Source organism: Spea bombifrons, chromosome 4, assembly GCF_027358695.1.
Source record: "Spea bombifrons isolate aSpeBom1 chromosome 4, aSpeBom1.2.pri, whole genome shotgun sequence".
Lineage (NCBI taxonomy): Eukaryota > Metazoa > Chordata > Amphibia > Anura > Pelobatidae > Spea > Spea bombifrons.
The window spans coordinates 102,083,722-102,107,120 of record NC_071090.1 but is presented as its reverse complement, the minus strand read 5'-3'; the positions used below and the strand labels follow the sequence as shown (position 1 = coordinate 102,107,120).

At 39.9% G+C, this 23,399-nt stretch overlaps 1 protein-coding gene across 1 annotated transcript in view; it reads left to right on the top strand.

The window, feature by feature from the left end:
• Window positions 1-23,399, top strand: part of ADAM9 (ADAM metallopeptidase domain 9) — a 49,246-nt gene that overhangs the window by 12,600 nt on the left and 13,247 nt on the right. Inside the window, exons 2-10 of the mRNA XM_053463036.1 lie at window positions 5,879-5,967; window positions 7,025-7,089; window positions 8,173-8,251; window positions 11,832-11,908; window positions 12,559-12,745; window positions 13,194-13,259; window positions 15,200-15,271; window positions 15,631-15,800; window positions 16,823-16,904. Of these exons, the coding sequence (XP_053319011.1) occupies window positions 5,879-5,967; window positions 7,025-7,089; window positions 8,173-8,251; window positions 11,832-11,908; window positions 12,559-12,745; window positions 13,194-13,259; window positions 15,200-15,271; window positions 15,631-15,800; window positions 16,823-16,904 (887 nt within the window). The remainder of the gene's footprint in view (window positions 1-5,878; window positions 5,968-7,024; window positions 7,090-8,172; window positions 8,252-11,831; window positions 11,909-12,558; window positions 12,746-13,193; window positions 13,260-15,199; window positions 15,272-15,630; window positions 15,801-16,822; window positions 16,905-23,399) is intronic.

The window sequence follows — 23,399 nt, the reverse complement described above, 5'->3', positions numbered from 1 at the left end:
GTGATATTATTATAAAGGAGTGGTCTTGGACTCCTTGGAATCCTGCTGTTCATCCCCAGTAAGTAAACATTCCATCTGGTTTTCTCCTCTGTTACCATAAAGTTGTAAAGTTGTATCGGTTAATTTAGGGAACAATGGAAATGAACTTCGTCCTCCATCACTCGTACTAATATTTGGTAAGGATCTTCTTGTCTGCTTTAGTTTTTGGGCTGTAGAGAGGAGACGCTGGGCTTGTTAGTTCTGTTCTAGATTCTGTTGTTGCTATTTAATCCTGTTTGGGTTGTCTTAGTGGAAGTGTTAAGGACAGAATTAACGCTTCCTTCTAATCTAGATGTTAAATAAACATATTATTTTAAGTTTCTTTCAATGCAAAGCCATGACAGTACCTTTCTTAAATTCCTCATACGTCTTATTGTCCAACTCAATGACCTGCAGTTACTCCAAAGGCTAGATCACACGTAATATTAATAACCCCCCCAACATCTCGCTCAGGCTGGTTCTGAGAAGATGGTTATGGGTTGGCGTCTTAACAGCATTAACTGAACACACAATAACTTTCGTCTGTCTGTCGGGGCCAGACTTCATAAATATAAAGAATGGCAATCTCTTGTTCCCTTAATGAACCCTACTTATGATTAATGCAACATTTCGAGAGCTTCTACGGAAGTCCAACCATTTCATGTTCGCAAAGTAACACCACTTATTCACGCATCCTATGGGGACTTTTTCTTAAGCATTTTTTGTGAAAACAAGGAGAATAAGGGTATATAATATCTAAACTAAAAAAAAAAAAAAAAACCTATGCCCATCAAGTTCAAAAGAAGGCGAAAAAAAACCCTAATTAAGCTACTTCGAATTCTGCCATCGGGGAAAGGATTCCTTCTTGACTTTAAAAGGCAATCGGATTTCTCCTTGGATCAAGAAGCTCTAAAATATTAATTCTATTTATAGCCCTGTATGTCATGCTTTTCTAAAAAAAAAAAACTCATTTTGAAGACATCTAATGTATTTTATAGCAGCACCTCCCTTGGCAGTGAATTCCATACCTTTATTGTCCTTACTGTAAAAAATCCCTTCCTTTGTCGTCTGTGAAATCTCCGCTCTTTGGGTCTCAGAGGGTGACCTCCTGTTCTTTGTATATTTCTGTTAATGAACAGGTCACTGAAGAGCTCGTTATATTGGCCCTGCATATATTTGTATAATGTTATCATATCTCCTCTGAGACACCGTTTTCTAGCGTATATAATTTTAACTTTTTTAGTCTCTTTCATAACTAGTATCTCCCAATCCCCTTATTAATTTCGTAGCCCTCCTTTGCACTTTCTAATTCCATAATGTCATTTTTAAGGACCGGTGCCCAGAATTGTACCGCGTGAATCAATACCCTGTTTTATGCATGCCAAAACATTATTGGCCTTCAAAGCTACTTGCTGGCATTGCTCACTGTAGCTTTATTTTTTGTTGTTGTTTACCATTATTCCTAAACCCTTTGCATTGGTAGTTTTCCCAGAGGATATTCCATTCATAGTATAGGTTGCATTGTTATTATTTTTACCATAATGCATAACTTTGCATTTATCTACGTTGAACCTCATCTGTCACTGGCACGCCCAGTCCCCAACTCTGCCTAAACCCTCCTGCAAAGAAGAAACTTCAAGATTAGTCTGAGTTACCCGGCCTAATTTTGTGTCATCAGCAAAAACTGTGACATGGCTCTCGATGCAGCTTGGGAGATCATTTATAAATAAATTAAAAAGAAGAGGACCGAGGACAGACCCCTGAGGCACTCCACTTAATACCTGCGTACAGGCTGAGAAACATCCATTGACAACAACACTCTGCATTCTATCTTTTAGCCGATTTCCGATCCAAATACAGACATTTGCCCCTAAGCCTATTTCTGTTAATTTATAGAGTAGCCTTTTATGTGGAACCGTATCAAATGCCTTAGCAAAGTCCAGATAAATCACATCTACAGCCAACCCCAGGTCTATATTTTTACTGACTTCTTCATAGAATGCTAATAGGTTGCTTTGACAAGACCGGTCTTTCACAAATCCATGTTGACTTCTACTAATTGGATTCTGGATCAAGATATGATCTTGAATGTATACCTTTAGCAACCCTTCAAATAATGTCCCCACTACCGATGTTAAGCTTACTGGTCTGTAACTGGCCGGTTGAGATTTGGATCCCTTTTTAAATATGGGCACATCTGCCTTGCGCCAATCTAATGGAACTATGCCGGAGCCGAAAGAATCCCTAAAGATCAGTAATAAAAAATAATAGTTGGGCCAGGATTAGGCTTAGCTCCTTGGGGGTACCCTTGGGTGTATACCATCCGGCCCAGGGGCCTTGTCTACCTTAACAGTATTTAATTGCTTGAGCACTTTTTCTTGTGTCAGCCAATCCCATATTTGCTGTAATGGTTCCTTAAAATTAGCCAGCAGCTCACATTGTATTTATATGCAAAAGTTACATGGCGCATGTCCACTAATAACTATGCAAATAGTAATGGATTTCAACAAATATGTGCTAATGTATCCTGCATCATCATGTCGGAAACGCCTAACATTTGCAGAACGTGTATATGTGTATATTATATTGACACAATAATAGGAAACAAAAATGTAGGAGACATTAGCATTAAGATAAAATATAAGTAACAAAAGTTATCTATAACTATTACTTTTAGGATGAGGAGCGCCATTTTCTTGTAGCCCTCAAGGTGCGCGTCTCATCCATATCCTTATCTGTATGTTTGCTGCGTGTCTTTCATCAGTCGCACGTGGGCAGGGGCCTTATTCCTAGTACACGGAGTCCTTTGACTATTTCTATTACATTTGTTTCAATAAAATTACATTACTTTAATGTTTAATGCATTGGTGGATCCCATAGCATTAATGCAAAAGAGCAAATAAATAACCTTAAACTGACAATATACAATAAAACTAACAATAAGGTTAACACGCGTTAAGACAGGCTGGGACAGAAGGAGAAGCTGTCCCTGCTGTTGTGACGTTTTAGATTAATTACACAAATCAAGGTTCACAGGGGAGGGCTGACGGTCGGACTTGGTGGCAAACCAAGCGGGTCAGTAATAACGCAGGTCAAGAGACCTCTCTGGCAGGAGCGCGCTCTCCAAAACACATTTACAGAAATAGTTTGTAAAGAAAATCCCTGAAATGATGCCGTCCTCAAGGAAATGCCACGTTAAGCCCTTCTTACTCTGGACATCCTGGTGGCTGCTGTAGAATTGCAATAAAACACTAAGAAAAAGCTTTGAGTAGCGGCTCAACATCTTTACATCTAACCAACCCGCTTAGGGCTGCCCCTACTTGCCAGTGCTCCCTAGAAGGTTCATCTGCAGAGCATTGAAGAGATATATATATATATATATATATATATATATATATATATATATATATATATATATATATATATATATATATATATATATATATATACTGCAAACACACACACTACCGTTCAAAGGTTTGGGGTCACTTAGAAAGTCCATGTATTTGAAAGAAAATCACATTTTATCCATTAAAATAACATGAAATGGATGAGAAATCCAGCACAGACGGGGTTAATGTTGTAAATGACTATTGTAGCTGGAAACGGCTGATTTTTAATGTCGTACAGAGGCCCTGTATCACTCCCATCACTCCTGTGTTCCAATGGCACCGCTGCATTTGCTAATTGAAGTTTAAAATCCTAATTGATGGTTAGAAACCTTTTTGCAATTATGTTTCAGCCACAAATGTCCTTGTTTTCCATGAAGTGACCCCAAACGTTTGAACGGTAGTGTATGTATATGTGTGTGTGTGTGTATGTGATATATAAATACACACACACACTTTATCATTCTCGTCTAGGTACTTGGTATTAGGAATGGAAGTGACCTCGCAGAAGTTTGCGTTTCACATTAGGGTGTAGGCGGTACTAACGGGATATTCTCGCTCTTTTCTGAAACACTTACGTTAAATCGAGGTCGTGTGCTGTATTCTCACAAAACAGGCTACTTATTTATAGATCAGGGCTGTACAACTGCAGTCATTGGGGGCCAAAATCGACCAGGAATTCTGTGAATCCTTGCCCGGAAATAAAATTTTATGAATTTTTAATGGAGATGATCAAGCTGGCACATGCAAAAATTGTGGCATATTTTCCAGTTTTCAAGTGCCAGAGATCTGCAGCTTTTCAGCTTTTGATTCCCCTTTAAAGAGGATTATAACGGTTTATTTTGCCACTTTCATCTCGCTAGGGAGCAGATTGCTTTATTTCTGTTATTGATATGTACACGTATCAAAATACTAATTATTTGGACTGTTAAAAAAAATATATATATAACATGGAAAAATTAGAAACACAATTTTTATTCAACTTTTAACTAGAGATGGTCAAGGAAGTTAAAATAATTACCGGTATATGCAAAATATAAAACACTAACCCCCCCCCCAAACAAACAAAAACATTAACTAAAATTGTACATTTAAGTACATTTTTTTTGTATTGTTTTTTTTTCATATTCCACTCTCTGTTATCAGCCCATGGAGCAGGTAAAACGGTTGCTTGCTGCCATGGTAACAAACAACGAAGGGCTTGATGGCATGCTGGTAAAAAAAAAAAAGTGTGATCCCTGCCACCATGCGGGTCTTGTGATGCCATATGTAACCCCCCACATGCTGTAAACCCACCCTCCCCCGATATAAATAATGTTCAAGATACAAATATAAACATTAACAGTTAAATTGCTGCAACAAAATAATGACCTGGTGAGGTTCTGTATACGCTGGTGATGGTTGTTGTGTCCCTCAAAAGTTGAGTCCACCAGGGGTGCAAAAGTGTTTACTAGCTCGTGGACATATATATTTTTACCTATTTTCTTTTTTTAGCATGGTTATGGAATTTGAACCTCATTGAATATAAATTTATTGGATATATTTACTGATGGGTGTAGAAGCTTTGAAGAAAATAATTTTGTTTCTGTTACGTTTGCTATTTGGTTTAAAATGTATGGGTAAATAATAGTTTTGGGGGCTTTTTGCGTGTTGGGCAACAGCTCATGACAGAGCCCATTACCGTCTAATCAATTTCCTCTAATGAAATGTTTCCATCTCCTCCCCCAACCCTAAAAAACTCCACCTCAACCATTAACTTTTTCCCATGGTTTTGTATATGTTGCCTATTTTAGCCCTTTGCGAGAGAAGACGTACCATGTACATCATCAGAAAATGTCACTAAAGGACCAATGACGTACCTGGTACGTCTTTGTTAAAAAATAAAATACTCGCAGGGGCACGGCTGCGGCCGTCTGCACTGAAGCCCGGGGCTGACCAGCAACAGTAAGAAAGAGCCCCACGAGCCTCTGATTGGGCCTACAGCAATGATCATTGAGGCTTAACTCCACAATCACCGGTTTAGCTTAACTGAGCTGCTGATGAGTTAGCGGTTGTTGGGCACAAGAGGCGGACGTCCTGTATTGAGCAGGCTGACCTGGGTAAAGTCTAAATTCACTTTACAACAAATTTAGTATCCAGCACAAGCATGGATATTGCTATATTAGTTCCAGACAGAACCCTTCAAAGAAGCTTGTGATGCCTAATAGCGGACCTACGCTATTAGTCTTCTGAGTTTTTAAAACCCCCAGAAGCACCTGCAGAAATTCACTTGAACAAAGGGCCATTGTGGTCTTGAAACCTTTTGCCCTAAACAGACTTTGTTAGACTTTTCCTCTCCAAAGAAGGCATCTTTACGCAAAATATTACTTGTAACCAACGAGCGGAGATGTTTTGTTAGTAACCGCATTGTTGGATGTGTACTAATTATACAGCGAGCTCATATGCCTCTGTGTTGGCGTGTCTTTCCTTAGGTCTGGACCAGACGGCCTTTCTCGATTCTTTCGAAATTATAGTCCCTCAGAAGATTACACGGGCAAGAAGAGATGCAGCCGATAAGGAGGTAAAGCAATTTAAGATAATTTCTGTACGCATAGCCTGTGTGTTGCGGGCTGGTTCTAGGTCAACATATCTACATACAATTACTGACATAGAGGAGACTGTGATGGTGGCTCTCCCTAGCAGCTCCGTGCCCCTTTCCCCAAGCAGTAACTGGCATGTGGTGGGGATCACCCAAGGTGAGGGATCACCTTTGAGAATTCTCGTGCATGGTTTGAAAAGTCTTCATATCTCAATCGGGTGGCCCATTGTACCCATTTAACAGTAAGATTACTGTTAAAATTTTGGCATCATTTTTATTTTTTCACATCAGTCTTAGTTGGGAATTAGAGAAGACACGTCCAATGTGTAGACCTTTTTTTTCCCCCTTGAAGCTTCAGACTTCTGACCATGCATTATATCTATTTCTGGAATCACCGCGGCTATTAATGTTCTTCAGTAAGAGGAAATTGGTTTGGGTTTAGCCAACAGCCAAAAGTTTGCAAAAGGGAAGCAGATTTCTGATGAAATTTATAGAGAACTTGTCTGTTGACCTGAATTAAGCAACCAAAAAGTGCAGATGGCTTCCTTGCGGATAATATCTATAGGCTGCATCACATATGAAAAACATTCTTTTTTTAACCAGAACATCTAGTGTGTTCATTGTATAACTTTATATAGATCCCTTATACACAAGTTAGTCATTGCCTTTACAGATGTCCTGGGTTTTGCATTAAAATCCCTAAGTAGTCCAGGTCCTTATCAAAGAAAATCATCTTTGAGCATCACAAATATCTTATTAAGGTTTTGTTGATAGGTTTCTTTGCTGGCCACTCATACCTGCCAGGGCATTTTGATAGAATCATTTTAGGTGATCTACTGTAATGTGTCTTGTGATCATACTGATCCAAATGAATGTCTGGAAAGTTAGCCAGTTGTTTGGACAAAAACGTGGAAAGATAACATTTATGGAATTTTGAAACATGGTTTTTATAAACCTCTATATTTAAAGAGTTGATTGTAGAAGAACACATGGAATTGTCTGTTCATTCTCCCTTTTTTTATTTATTTTACTCCTTTAGGGTTCACTTTCTTATATGATTGAGGTAGAAGGCAAGAAATACATCCTACACCTCGAAAGAAACAGGTAATTACGAGCTGTATTTTAATAGTTCTATTAACCCAGAATTCTTACATTTTTTTAATAGTGTCATGTAACGCCTGATCCAGCCTTTCCTTGCCTGTAGTGGGTTTTAAGACCTATTAAACTAATTTTAGCTTTACCTATTCAGTTGAAAGTGAAATGTACATTTATTAAGTGAAATGAGAGAACAGTTCTCGACTTGGAATTACTTCCAATAATATAATTATCCAAAACAAGGCAATTTATCTGTATTGGCCAAGAAACTGTTTTGCTTTAAAGGCTCTGTTCAAGTGTAAGTAAATCATTTTTTTCTCTAGTATTTTCCACTAGACATTACTGTACCTTTTTAAATATTGCTTGTGTTTTTAATAAGTTGATATTTAATAAAATACTAATTTATCTTGAGATTATCTGCTTAGAACATGGTGGTCTAAAACTCTAGTTCTCAAGAGGCTCGCTCACACAGGGATTTCTGAAACGGGTTTTTCTGTTTTAATCAATGTTATTTGCTTGATTACCTGTTTGCGAGAACTTTGACGAGGGCAGGTCACTGATATGATGTGGTCGGAGAAGCCCACCACAGGCAGTGTAATAAAGAAGCCAGGTTAGCAGGTAGTCATCATATCATGCAGAACGAGGTCAGGTGGACATATGGTCTGGATACTCAGTAAGCAATAAAGTGTGTTGACGGGCCAAGGGTCAACAACTGGAAGCACCATGGCCAGGCCGTGCTTGTGCTATGGGTGAGAAGTCCTAAAGTTCCAAAAAGGAATTTGGCTTTCAAGTACCAAGTTTGTCACTCCGAGACCATGCATCTAAACTCTTCCTGATCACCCTTTTTTTTGTAACTTATTTTATAATTATTACACAAATTAGAAGCATTTAAGGGGCAATTCAATGATATCTTATATATATATATATATATATATTTCATATATATATATTTCATATATTTCCAAAATATGTTACAAACTGCTGAGCTGTATTACTATACATGAGGTTGTGAGGGTTTTGGTAACCGACCCACCACATACTGCAAACCTGCAGTAACACCTTAAACTGTATTTTATTTTATTTTTATTTTAGAGACTTTTTAGCTGAGTCTTTGGCTGTTTATACATATGCAGAAGACGGAAGTAGACTGTCGAGCCAGCTTCGAGATCAGGTCTGTGCCATTTAATAAATCTTCCATGTGTAGGCTGTTTGTAATTTGGCCTATCATTTTATGTGATTTTCATGTAATATAGTCTTTAAAGAGACCCAACCAAAAATAATGGCAAATAGAGAGGGGGAACGTATTTGGAGGGGAACAGCTGCGGTGGGATCGTTGATATCTAGTGAAAGGTGCTACATTGTAACACTTGCTATTCCTCTGTCCAATTTAGAGAAGGGAGAGGCAGAATATAATGCTGACGCAAGGACGGCCTTTGTCAGCAGATGCTAACCTCGCATGCGATTCACTTTACAAATAATCACATGTGGGGAGCTATAAAAGTATCTTATCTAGTTTGGTTAAAGTGGCAAGCTTTCTGCAAAACATTAAGACTTAATACATTTCATGCATGTGCCCCCCCCCCCCCGTATATCTTCAAAAAGGCACCAAAAGGTTGATAGTAGGTTCAATGTAAAAAAAAAAAATTAAAAACAATAGCATAATATGTATGTATAAACAGATAAATTACAGATTTATCAGGAGAGTCCCTGAGATTTATCAGCTTCAGATCCGTGATCTCCCCAACCGGTCCTGCTCATTCGGTAGCGGGCGCCATCCTGGCATGGAGCCTGGCTTACGCTCCTTGTGAGGCGGCCTACCGGGAAATTTGGCCAGTCCGGCCCTGAAGGTCGGTAAGGAGAAGGGAGAGAACTTTGGAACAAATAAAAACGGTTAGATAATACTTATCAGATGCACCAGAAGAAAAAGCTTTACTTAACTGCAAAGTTGAGCTCACATTCTTTGTAGAAATATAATTGTGTAATGAACGAGTCATGTGAAGGAATGAGGAAGAGATGAGAGAGAGAGATTGTCCTGTCATGTCATCCCCACTAATCAAATTGTGGTTTTACCGTGATCATTATGTTCTTTTTTTCTTATTGACTCGTAATATTCTGTATTCTCATGTACTTTATTTGCACTTAAGTGAAGTAGAAGCTGCAGCCAATCCCCTCTTCCATGGTCTGACGATTCTTGGGCCAATGCAAGCGCGTTCCATACTCGGGCATGGGAATCTGATTAGGGGCTGACTTGCCAAATGATATCAAGTGCAAGGGTGATGTGGTCACCTGTGGTCACAACTCCTGGGCAGGAATGGGGGCAAATATGTAAGCTTCTGCAGAATGCCCCCCTTGCATTTACAAAAGAGAGACCACGGAAAGCTTAAGGAATTTAAAAAGCACCAAACCTTAATCATCAGTCGTTGGTCTCCTCTTAGATTCTGGAGCCATATGGCTATCCCATGCGTGTTTAAATTATTTGTCACCCATTCCTGCTATGAAGGAAAGTTGGTAGAAAGTTAGAATGGCAATCATCCCTGTGTGCTTTTGTCTTTCACAGTACTATGAATATATGAATATATTATCTATATATTTGCATAAACAATAGATTTACCTTTTGTTGTTTTTTTGGTCACAATGCAAATGTTAAAGCGTCATCGCCAGTGAGTTTCTCCTGTGAGTTAAGCCTGGTTAACATTTTCTCCCTGATCTTACAGAGGGGCAAATGTGATTGGTAACTGTTGGCCCTGTATAATGCATAGTTAAAAGGATTGAAATGTCCTGAAACAAGGTCCCCGGGGGAAACCAAGTATAAGGGAGCCTCAGGTTCCAGGTCCCGGGATAAGCCTTCCAATTCGTATCATACAAGGTACAACAGCTTCAGCAGGCCGGATAGCCCTTCCTAGCAGTGAGCAGATTTATTACTCCTTTCAAGGGTTTTTATACACACATAGACAACAACATCGCCCGGTGGCAATGTGGGAACTGTAATTGACTACAATCGAGTCTACAGCTCAACGGGACGCTCGGGCGAGACCGTGCCCAGAAATCACGACTTGTGGAAAATTAGCATATTGGCAAGCATGTTCCCTCTCCTGCCAAACACGGCCAAACAAACACTGGCCTTGACCCCACACCAGCTAAAATATAACAAAATATTAAATAAAATAATAAAAAAAAGGATTGTGCAAAATAATATAGGGAGTGAAGAATACGGAGGAGATAAACGCATTGATACATTTGATTTCATGTCTTATAAACAAGCATTGTATAGAAAATGTGAATATTTAGAAGAAAAATCTTCAGCTTTCTTGTTCATTTAGGGAAGTTTTTTTCCCCTCTGGTGTTCTTGAGGGCCACAAACAGGAATACATTACCACTATTTTTTACGTACTGCACTTGTTAATGTCAAAAATAGCACGTAGGATATGATTAAGGGCGTATAAATGTTGGGTTACGGAGGAAGTACCCAAATAAATGCTGACTTGTCTGCTGTTACTCATGAGCTACGTATCCTGCTCTATTGATAAGACCAATTGTTTGAAAATACTTCCAGGATCAGCGAAGGCTGTCATCTTGACCTTGGATAGCATTTGAAACGAGATTGGGATTTACAAATAAAATTCCTACTAACTCTCCGATAAGCTCGGTGGAACTGCGGGGAAGAAAGCGGTCTTGTAGAGTTGTATTTGGTGTTTTCTCGTTGGTGTTTGGAATAGTGCAGTTCTCCAACGGAACCTACATGCGCAGGCCCCTCAAAAATGAAGGTTGCCACACCTTAAGTATTGTCGAATGTTTCTGTGGGACGTCACGGGCAACAGATTCACTTACCTTGATCCATATCATACCTTAACACAGCAGAATATTGCGTAATACTTGTCATGTGTCAGAAAGGATTGGAACCCAATGAAGGGTGGAGCAATGGCTATTCTATGTTGCATAAACATGAGGGTTATCACCATGTATATTTTCCTGTGTTACACGTATGTTCTCAGGCTTCACGAAGACCAACGTAGGTCATAAAGTTGCCTGTTCCGCCCCATAAAAACACAATGAAAGGGTGATTCTCGCTGGTTGTTCCCCATCTTGTGAGTTAATCATTTTTCTGAACTTTGTGTTCTGGAATGGCAAGCTTTGTCTCCTCTCGTCGATATACAAACCCCTCAATGCCTGTGAGTTCTTTTGTCTAATTCAGTAAATAATTTGCAACCTACAATTTGCCAGAGGGGAAACCGGTTCCTTGACGTGAAAACTCTTATCTGCTTAAGTGATCCAAGCCCTTGGCTGTCCTTATACAACAGTGACATGTCCTCTCATACCTTTCATAATTTATAGAAATACTTGTTCTCCCAAAACTCTTGCCACCCTTTGCTAAGGTAGCCTGACGGCAACTAGTGCAGGGATAACTTTGGGGGGAGGAATCATCATAAAAGCCATTACGTCGGTAAGGTCCATGATTATTCCTTACCGTTGTGTTATCACTTATTACGTTACACTATATTTATTTATAAAGCGCCAGCAGATTCCGTAGCGTTGTTACAATGTGTCACCTGCGTACAGGTGGTATTGGAAACCAAAGGAAGATGGGGACCTTTTATTTCATTAAAGTAGCCGCTTTGGCTCTAAAGTCTTTGAAGTCTAACCTTTTTGGTTGGGAGAAATGTACCGTGATGGGTTTAGGGGTCTTCATTGGTGTAAACCTCTGTGTGTTATGTGTTCTATGTAGGCATGATATGATTTTTTTTTTCTTCTAGGCTCACTGCCATTACCAAGGGTATGCAGAAGGGATCCCCGAGTCCCTGGTAGCCGTCAGCACCTGCTCAGGCCTGAGGTACTTCATTCTTCAATAGGACTGATGTGGACTTTTTAGGTCTTATTTCCCAACCAACTTACTTGAAGGTGTATTATAAAATGTGCCCCCCCCAGGAACATCCCTTTTCTAACACACTTATCGGTCTTCCTAATTGCAAGCTAGTCCAAGTTCACACACAGGCTGATATCTGTCTAAAAATGTCTGACGTTACTTGCATTTGCACATATAAAATACTTTTGAACAGGTCTATGTAGAGCGGCATGGTGACACGTAGACGCTTTTACAATTTACATAAATTTCAGCAAGTTTAAGTTTAAAAAAAATATATATATATATATATTTGGAAAGAGAAATTACCCTCTCAGGAGGCTTAGAAATTTCCCTTTTAAGGACTGCCATGATTTAGAGTCATTCCTAAAATATATGCATTGGATAAATTGGAGACAAGAAGCAGATGTTGGTAGAAGAAGAAGAAAATAATGGATTCGAGCTTTAGGGTAATGAACACATACTAAATATTCACTATCCAAAATCAGACAAAGCCATCCTGTCACCCTACATTTTGTGACATTAACCCCCCAAAAAGTAGACCATTAGAAATGAGAAGCTTCCTGATTACATCTGACGACTAAGTTTCACCCTGTGTTGTTGTTTTTTATCTCCCGCAGAGGCTTGTTACACCTGGAAAACAGCAGTTATGGAATTGAACCTTTGGAGTCTTCCTCGAAATTCCAACACTTGATTTATGACCTGAAGGATGTGAAGAAGGAACCTGTGATGTGTGGTGTGCCAAGTCCAGAAGCACAGGCCCATGAGAGTCATAATGACTCGCCCAGTATGACTCGGCTACTGCGGGTATATTTCTTTATTATTAGCCAAAAAAAAGGACTTTACTAGAGGATATGTGAGGTTAAAATCTAAGCTTATAGCATATTGTGGAAAATTACAATAAACTACTGGAAAACAGGCAGTGGGGCATCCTTGGCTGATGCTGCCCCTTCCTTTAGATGCTCCCTGGTGGAGAAGGTCACTCCTGTTCTCTTTAGATTATTGGTATCTGAGTTTTGGGGTAGGTGGAATGTATTCTGGAGCGTAGATATGGGGCATATATATGTCTGCGCATCCTTTTTCTTCTGTATTATTGTCTCCCGGTGCTTTTGTTTGCATTGGATCAATATCGTTAATAATGCATCTGAATGTTTCGGGCAAATATAATTAGCCGCTATTGATTCCCGTAATTGGTACTGCATTTAGGCTTGAAGTCAGCATGCTGATGATATAAATAATATTTTGGTATTTTTAGAGGAAGAGAGCCATCCTGCCACAGACGAGATATGTGGAACTGTTCTTGGTTGTCGACAAGGAAAGGGTAAGCTAAAAAGCAAAAAAACATTCTGGGAGCGAAGACCTAGATAACATCGTTACTCGCATATAGTCAACAGCTGTCTACTGACCAAACGAGACTTTGGGTAACTCTACAATGTTCCCTGTGATATGGATATGAAATTAAAAGTATTCAAATAAAAATGTCCGCGGCATGAGCAGTCGCCACTCAAAATTAGGTTCTAAGCGACCTCCGACGCTAAACGTTTTGATAACTCAAGCCCGTACCACCGACATTTAGCGGCCCAAGACACTGGGGGTGTCTCTTGCATCCCACGATTTGTTGAAGTAGAACACCGGGATGTAACGTCATACCCACGCGCTTCCCTTCAAGAGGTTGCCCGGTGGCAGCATGGCAGCGGTGATTAAGGTCTGAGCTGCAATGGAAACTGTTCATTCTTCATCTAAATTATAAGAGGGATTAGTACAGATCCTTCAGACACTTTTTTTGGCCTGATTAAATATTTGAGAGAAAGATCCACCCTTTGGGTATGTTCCAGCTTATGACACATCTGTTTGCTGGAACATCAACTTGTACCCCCTTGACCTAAATGTGAATGAGGACGTTCAGTTCCGATACAACCCTTTTCCTGAATGCTTTGTGACCCTGGGGTGTGTTACTGCCTCAAATTGTACTTTATATTCTCAGTAAGACTTCAGAATCATCTTTTGGATCTGTAAATCCAGATTATGTCCTGCTTACCTATTGTGCGGAATATGAAGGCGCCGTATAAATCAATAATAATAATAATAATGAAATACCAGGTGCAGATTAAGCCGGTTCCCGTGTCTACTTTTGAATCTTGTACATATTTGATTTAAAATTGCTTAAAGAGACAGAAACCCACCTTACATGTATACCATGGGAACAACCATCTGAACTTCCTATTACCGGGAGCTGCATGAATATTCCTCCCCATTGAGGTAGCAAGGGGAGATGATGATAGTACAGGGAAACCAGTTATTATGCTAGTTCTGCCACCTTTTGCCATGTATGTTACTAGCCCCTTATTTATCTCTTGACCGGTTGTCAAAGAGCACTATTAGTAGTTTTAATGGAAAAAATCTAGTAATTGTAAAAGCTGTTACCTTTTTATTAATGGTTTCCATTTGTCCGGCAGGAGCTGCCAAACTCTACCGTCAGCCAGTTCCATGTGACATCATGCACATCTGTTATTGTATTAGCTCAGTTATTTCGGAGAAATCCCCCGACAATTTCCACCCATGCTGAGGATTATAAAAAAAAAACCAAAAAAAAAACCACTTAACATCACACCCTTGTTTCTCGCCGACTCCCTACCCTTTTAACCCTTTGACTGCCAACCACGTGGGCCATACGTGGTTGGCAAAGTTGACAAAATACGCAAACCACGTATCTCCCCATTACGACTGCTTAAAAAAAAAAAAAAAAAACGGCCTTAACGCCCGTGTCTGATCAAAGTATCTTTTGTGTTTAATGGGAAATGTAAGACTTCCACTACGCTCCAATCTGAGAAGGCAGAGGTTCGCGAAAACAAAAAGTGAATTTCAGGTGTGATGCATGCCTGTATGATTTTTTTTTTTGTCATTATATTTTATAAAAATATAGCTTTTTCTTTTTTTTTATATTAATTTCCATTCTGTGTGTGTGTAATTTGTAATGTTGCGTGTAATAAAATTAATTATAGTGTTAAGTTCAACAGAGCAGGTTGAGGAGTGTTGTTAAGATACTGAACCCAACTCCACAGCTTGGGTGGCTACTGGAACCCTCAAAGAGTACGAGAGTATCCGCTTCTATGTTTAAGACAAACACTGGCGGATACGCTCTAGTTTGTAGCCGACTGATGTTTTTGATTCTTCTTCTTCAGTCTTCAGTTGTCGTAATTATTGGGCGTTTCTTTGTAACAGTTTCTTTTTTTCTTCTTGTTTTTTTTTATCTTTCTCCAGTATGACTTGGTGGGCAAGAACACCTCAGCTGTGACTTTGGAGATGGTGCAGCTGTCTAATTATCTGGATGGTGTAAGTCAAGAGAACCCAACATTCTACAACATATATTTGATCTAGAATTTGATGCTGAAGTGAAACATAACAAAATGTTGTTAAATTCCGCCAAGTTGAGGACATTGGGCGTATAAAACCATTTATTGATCCAGTGTTTGGGGTGAATTCCAAGTATATGGATGTGGTAGTATGGAGATTATTCCTCAATGCTCAGTTTTATGCTTGTGTGGATGTAGTTTAGATGGGGTATCTAGCAGTATGGTTGCAGAGGACAATTTGGTGGCAAAAGTCAATCATTGCCACCAGATTAATGGAGGCCGTAGTGAGGGTGAGCGCTGTGAAGCCCAAGCTCCAACGGACTTATCTTTCATCCTTAGATGTACAAAATGTTGAATATCCGTGTTGTCCTCGTTGGGATAGAAATCTGGACGGACGTAAACAAGATAAGCATCGACGGGTCGGCAGGGGATGTTCTTGGACGGTTTGTGCAGTGGCGTGAGAAGAATTTAGTCCCAAGCCGTAGGCATGACAGCGCTCAGCTTATCCTGTGAGTATTTCATAACATATCTTCAAATTCATGGTATTTGTCATTAATGAAGAGAACGGCAGATTCACACTCGTATAGATGCCTCAAGAGCCATCTATACCCCCAACAACACTGCTACCCCATCCAAAGTATTCCAAACAATAACATGTACGTACGTCCATCACGTTTATTTATTGAGTTGTACAAATGCACAAACAATTCACCTACCCTTGCACTGAGAAAGGGGCTGAAGCTCTGAAATATTTGCACATAAGTGCACCTTATGCAGTGGGGTGAGTTCCATGTTTGTGCCCCGAGAGTAGGCGCTCGTGTAAGGTTTAGAACGATGCCAGAAACAATGTCTTCTCCCCGGGACAGAGCGTGGAGTGTCCAGGTTGCCATGTTGTACTAAACAATCTTGTGCGCGGTCTGGCGCCAACGTGGACCCATTTTTTTAACACAAAGCGAGAGGTGTCCAGACGGCCCGGTTCCTTATGTCGGGCCAAAGATTTGTCAAAGCAAAAGAAAGGGTTCCAGAATTTGTGGTTCCTGATCAGACCGACTTTAGACCTAAGCTATATGTATCTTACAAAGCTCCGCCCCCGGCAGTGAAGAGCCAATGGCTGCCAAGAAACGCTTTACAGAAAGTGTTGCTCCACCAATTAAAATGAAATAAAAATGTATAAACGAGATGGGCCAAATGGTAGTTATCTGCCGACACAGTCTATGTTTCTAGGTATTACGGGGATGCATGCGCAGAGCACCATCTGGTACATCTGAGGTTCATATATACTGCTTTACACTGCTGTGTCATCTGCAAGGAGCTGATGGACTGGGGAAAGAAGGCGATTGCTTACGGCGTTGGCGAAGGGGGGGGGCAGTGTTAATTTAAAGGAGACGCTCCGCTGTCATATGCCATTGCTCAATATAGCATTCATTTCTGCGCATGCTAATGTTACTGGAAATAATTATCCCTTCTGCCTGAGAGCTTGTAGATGTTGAATTCTTTCTCTTTTTTTTTCCTTCCCCAATACTGAACGTAGGAAGAAATCCTTTGGTTCAACAGCAGGCATGGCGTTCGTAGGCACAGTGTGTTCTAGGAGCCACGCCGGTGGTATTAATGTGGTAAGTTTCTGCTTTTACGAACGCTTTTAATTATAAACTCGGTCTCCTAGGGTGCCAAGAATTAAGCATTTCTATCACCCCAAGGAAGACCCCGCTGTTTTACGAGCTCACGGAATACTCATTCGCCTGCGCATTCTCCTGGCTGATAATAGGGACAACAATTGCAGATTATAGATTTTCAAAGGGATTATATGGCATTAAAATATTTATATATATTTTTAACACTTTTAAAAAAAAAAATTCCACATACTGTCTATAAAACAAGATAATTAGAAGTGTATTTCTGCCTTAGTTATTTTTTTGTATTATTATTTAAAAAAAAAAAAAACAACAACCTTGCAACCCTCAACTAAAACTGTATTAAAGAGTGGATATCGTATATAACAACGTTAAAGTTGGAGACGTATGTATATGTATATATTAGGGCTGCAACTAACGATTATTTTCATAATCGATTAGTTGGCCGATTATTTTTTCGATTAATCGGATAAAAAAAATGAATGTACATTTTTCATTTATTTAAAATAATTTAATAAACAAATGATGTTAAATACAAACAGCAGAATAAAAAAAACTTTGATAAAATGCATTTCTTGTCTTTATTTCCCAACCAGCCCCCCCCAATTAATGCACATTTGAGCCCAGGCTTGCCACGCTGCCTCCCAGACATGCCACTCCACGCTGCCCCCCCACATATGCCACTCCACGCTGCCTCCCACATATGCCACGCTGCCTCCCACATATACCACTCCACGCTGCCTCCCACATATACCACTCCACGCTGCCTCCCACATATACCACTCCACTCTACCCCCACATATGCCACTGTGCCTGATATGCCTTAAACCACCTGATACACCACTCCATCCTCCCCAGACATGCCACACTGCCCTCCCCACATATGCCTTATATACCGTATATGCCTTATACCCCCAGATATGTCACTCCATCCACCCGAGATATCTCACAGTCCCATCATAGAGTCACAGACCCGTTCACAGCACACTGACACCATACTTTTATAAATAAGTACTGGGTTACTCTTCACTGCCCCCAGGATTTAGATTCCCTTTAGTTTGCCCCCCCTTTACCTCTAACTGCGCCTAAAGTTAACTTTATTAAATTAATTAAATTAACCCTCAGTCCTCATCATTAAATTAACCCTAAACACCCCATTAACCATAACTACCCCTAAATTAACTCTAAATACCCCATCAAACAAAACAGCCCCTAAATTAACCCCTAAAGTTAACTTTATTAAATTAATTAAATTAACCCTCAGTCCTCATCATTAAACCTACCCTAAACACACCATTAACCACAGCATCCCCTAAATTAACCCTAAAGACCCCCATCAACCACAACAGCCCCTAAATTAACCCTAAACACCCCATTAACAACAACTGCCTCAAATTAACCCTAAACACCCCATTAACCATAGCTGCCCCTAAATTAACCCTAAACACCCTATTAACCATAGCTGCCCCTAAATTAAGGGACGTACTAAACAACATATTGGGGATGATGGGATGATTGGCTGCAATACTCAGCACTATCAATAGGTGTCAGTATACTTTTTACACTCATGGTAAATCACAGCATGTTCTTTTAGGTAGTTCTTGATACTAATTTGCAACGAATACATTGCAAAAAGAAGCTGCAAATGTTTAACTGTTTACTTGCTGAAATATATACAGTTTTATAAAGGAATCATGGTAAATTCTATAGAAATAATAGAAACATTTTAAGTAATCAACATATTGATATAATATGGTACATGTATGTGGAAACACCATATTTACCTGTTTTGATTGGCACAATATGTGAATATATATTATTATTATTTTTATATGGGGATTATGGGTGGAATATTATAGTTACACATGCTAAGGAACATATTTGACCCATTTCTGATAAGAATATGGCTATAAATATTTTTTTACATGGGGATTATGGGTGGAATATTATAGTTACACATGCTAAGGAACACTTTTGACCTGTTTTTTATAAGAATATGGCTATAAATATTTTTTTACAAGGGGATTATGGGTGGAATATTATAGTTACACATGCTAAGGAACATATTTCACCCATTTCTGATAAGAATATGGGTATACTCATTTTTTTACATGGGGAATATTGCTGGAATATTATAGTTACACATGCCAAGGAACATATTTGACCTGTTTTTGATAAGAATATGGGTATACTCATTTTTTTACATGGGGAATATGGGTGGAATATTATAGTTACACATGCTAATGAACATATTTGACCCATTTCTGACAAGAATATGGGAGTATTATTATTTTTATATGGGGATTATGGGTGGAATATTATAGTTACACATGCTAAGGAACACATTTGACTAGGGCTGCAACAACTAATCGACAAAATCGATAATAATCGATAATGAAATTCGTTGGCAACGAATTTCATTATCAATTAGTTGAATCGATTATTATCGATTATAAAATGAGGGTTTTTTCAGAGCAAACGCTCTGAAAAATCCCCCTCATTATATAATCCGTTTAGTCTGACTCACCTTCTCACAGCAGCAGCTCCTACTTACTCCCCCTCCCTGTAATCACTGTGACAACTGGCCCCACCCCTTCCTTCTCCAGGCCAGAACCACATGGCTGTGACACTCATCTAACTGTAAGTATATGTATATATAGATATATATATATATATATATATATATATATATATATATATATATAATGTGTATGTGTGTATGTATATATATATATATATATATATATATATATATATGTGTGTATATATGTATGTAATATATATATATATATTTGGGCTACTGAAAGTTAGGGGAGGTGGGGGTTAATTTAGGGGCAGTTATGGTTAGTGGGGTGTTTAGGGTTAATTTAGGGGCAGTTATGGTTAATTGGGTGTTTAGGGTTAATTTAGAGGCAGTAATGTTAATAGGGTGTTTAGGGTTAATTTAGGAGCAGCTGTGGTTAATGGGGTGTTTGGGGTTAATTTGAGGCAGTTGTGGTTAATGGTGTGTTTAGGGTTAATTTAGGGGATGCTGTGGTTGATGGGGTCTTTAGGGTTAATTTAGGGGATGCTGTGGTTAAGGGGGTGTTAAGGGTTAATTTAGGGGCAGTTATGGTTAATGGGGAGTTTAGGGTTAATTTAGGGGAATCTAAATCCTGGGGGCAGTGAAGTGACATATCTGGGGGTATAAGGCATATACAGTATATAAGGCATATGTGGGGAGGGCAGTGTGGCATGTCTGGGGAGGACGGAGTGGTGTATCAGGGTGTATAAGGCATATCTGGGGGTAGAGAAGTGGCATGTCTGGGAGGCAGGGTGGCATGTCTGGGGAGGATGGAGTTGGGGTATCAGGGGATATAAGGCGTATCAGGCACAGTGGCAGATGTGGGAGGCAGCGTGGAGTGGCAGATGTGGGAGGCATTGTGGAGTGGCAGATGTGGGAGGCAGCATGGCGTGGCATATGTGGGGAGGGCAGTGTGGCATGTCTGGGGAGGACGGAGTGGTGTATCAGGGTGTATAAGGCATATCTGGGGGTAGAGTGGCATATCTGGGGGTAGAGAAGTGGCATGTCTGGGAGGCAGGGTGGCATGTCTGGGGAGGATGGAGTGGGGTATCAGGGGATATAAGGCGTATCAGGCACAGTGGCAGATGTGGGAGGCAGCGTGGCATATGTGGGAGGCATCGTGGAGTGGCAGATGTGGGAGGCAGCATGGCGTGGCATATGTGGGGAGGGCAGGGTGGCATGTCTGGGGAGGATGGAGTGGTGTTTCAGGGGGGTATAAGGCGTATCAGGCACAGTGGCATGTGGGGGGTAGAGTGGAGTGGCAGATGTGGGAGGCAGCGTGGAGTGGCAGATGTGGGAGGCAGCGTGGAGTGGCAGATGTGGGAGGCAGCGTGGAGTGCTGTGGTAGGCAGCGTGGCATATGTGGGGGGGCAGCGTGGAGTGGCATGTCTGGGAGGCAGCGTAGCAACCCTGGGCTCAAATGTGCATATATTGGGGGGCTGGTTGGGGAATAAAGACAAGAAATGTATTATCAAAGTTTTTTTTATTCTGCTGTTTGTATTTAACATCATTTGTTTAGTAAATTATTTTAAATAAATGAAAAATTTACATTCAGTTTTTTTTATCTGATTAATCGAAAAAATAATCGGCCAACTAATCGATTATGAAAATAATCGTTAGTTGCAGCCCTACATTTGACCTGTTTTTGATAAGAATATGGCTATAAATACTTTTTTACATGGGGATTATGGGTGGAATATTATAGTTACACATGCTAAGGAACATATTTGACCCATTTCTGATAAGAATATGGGTATACTCATTTTTTTACATGGGGAATATGGGTGGAATATTATAGTTACACATGCTAATGAACATATTTGACCCATTTCTGACAAGAATATGGGAGTATTATTATTTTTATATGGGGATTATGGGTGGAATATTATAGTTACACATGCTAAGGAACATATTTGACCCATTTCTGATAAGAATATGGGTATAATTATTTTTTTACATGGGATTATGGGTGGAATATTATAGTTACACATGCTAAAGAACACATTTGACCTGTTTTTGATAAGAATATGACTATAAATATTTTTTTGCATGGGGATTATGGGTGGAATATTATAGTTACACATGCTAAGGAACATATTTGACCCATTTCTGATAAGAATATGGGTATAATTATTTTTTTACATGGGGATTATGGGTGGAATATTACCGTATTGGCTCGGATATAGGCCGCCCCCGTATATAGGCCGCACCCTAAAAGTTTGGTGCTTTTTTAAAGAAAAAGTTTTTTTTCTTTAAAAAAGCACCAAAAAAAACATGCTGCCACTCTGTCCCCCCCGCGAGATACGCTGCCGCTGTCCTCCCTCCCCGCGATACGCTGCCGCTGTCCTCCCTCCCCGCGATACGCTGCCGCTGTCCTCCCTCCCCGCGATACGCTGCCGCTGTCCTCCTCTGCCCCCCCTCCTCGACTTACCGGAGCAGACTCCCGGGTTTCTTGCGGGGCCGGCGAGGGACATCTACGCAATACGCGTATGCAACTTCCGGTACCGGTACCGGAAGTTGCATACGCGTATTGCGTAGATGTCTCCCGCCGGCCCCGCAAGACACCCGGGAGTCTGCTCCGGTAAGTCGGGGGTGGGCAGAGGTAAAACGCTTAGATAACCTCCCGTGTCGGCACCCCCCCCCCCGTGGGAAGTGCTGGCAGGGGAGGCTGTCTGAGCGTATCGGGGAGTAGGATGCAGGTCCCCTGCACCGCTGCGGGGGATCTGTATCTTAACCCCGCTGCCTGCCCGGCGCCCGGGACTGCATGTCCCGGGCGTCGGGCGCTAGACCCCGAATATAGGCCGCACCCCCACTTTAAAAACTTAAAGTGGGGGAAAAAAGTGCGGCCTATATTCGAGCCAATACGGTATAGTTACACATGCTAAGGAACATATTTGACCCATTTCTGATAAGAATATGGGTATAATTATTTTTTTACATGGGGATTATGGGTGGAATATTATAGTTACACATGCTAAGGAACATATTTGACCCATTTCTGACAAGAATATGGGAGTATTATTATTTTTATATGGGGATTATGGGTGGAATATTATAGTTAGACATGCTAAGGAACACATTTGACCCATTTCTGATAACAATATGGGTATAATTATTTTTTTACATGGGGATTATGGGTGGAATATTATAGTTACACATGCTAAGGAACAAATTTGACCCATTTTTGATAAGAATATGGGCATTTTATTATTTTTACAAGGGGATTATGGGTGGAATATTATAGTTACACATGCTAAGGAACACATTTGATCTATTTCTGATAAGAATATGGGTATACTCATTTTTTTACATGGGGATTATGGGTGGAATATTATAGTTACACATGCTAAGGAACATATTTGACCCATTTCTGATAAGAATATGGGTGTACTCATTTTTTTACATGGGGATTATGGGTGGAATATTATAGTTACACATGCTAAGTAACACATTTGACCTTTTTCTAAAATAATATGGCTATAAATGGGTATTATGGGTGGAATATCATGGTTACAGATGCCAAGGAACAAATTTGACGTTTTTCTGACAGGAATATGGGAGTATTATTATTTTTATATGGGGATTATGGGTGGAATATTATAGTTACACATGCTAAGGAACATATTTGACCTGTTTTTGAAAAGAATATGGGTATAATTATTTTTTTACATGGGGATTATGGGTGGAATATCATGGTTACACATGCTAAGGAACATATTTGACCTGTTTCGGATAAGAATATGGGTATACTAATTTTTTTTACAGGGGGATTATGGGTGGAATATTATAGTTACACATGCTAAGGAACACATTTGACCTGTTTTTGATAAGAATATGGGTATAATTATTTTTTAATCCCCATGTAAAAAAAATATTTATAGCCATATTCTTTTAGAAAAAGGTCAAATGTGTTC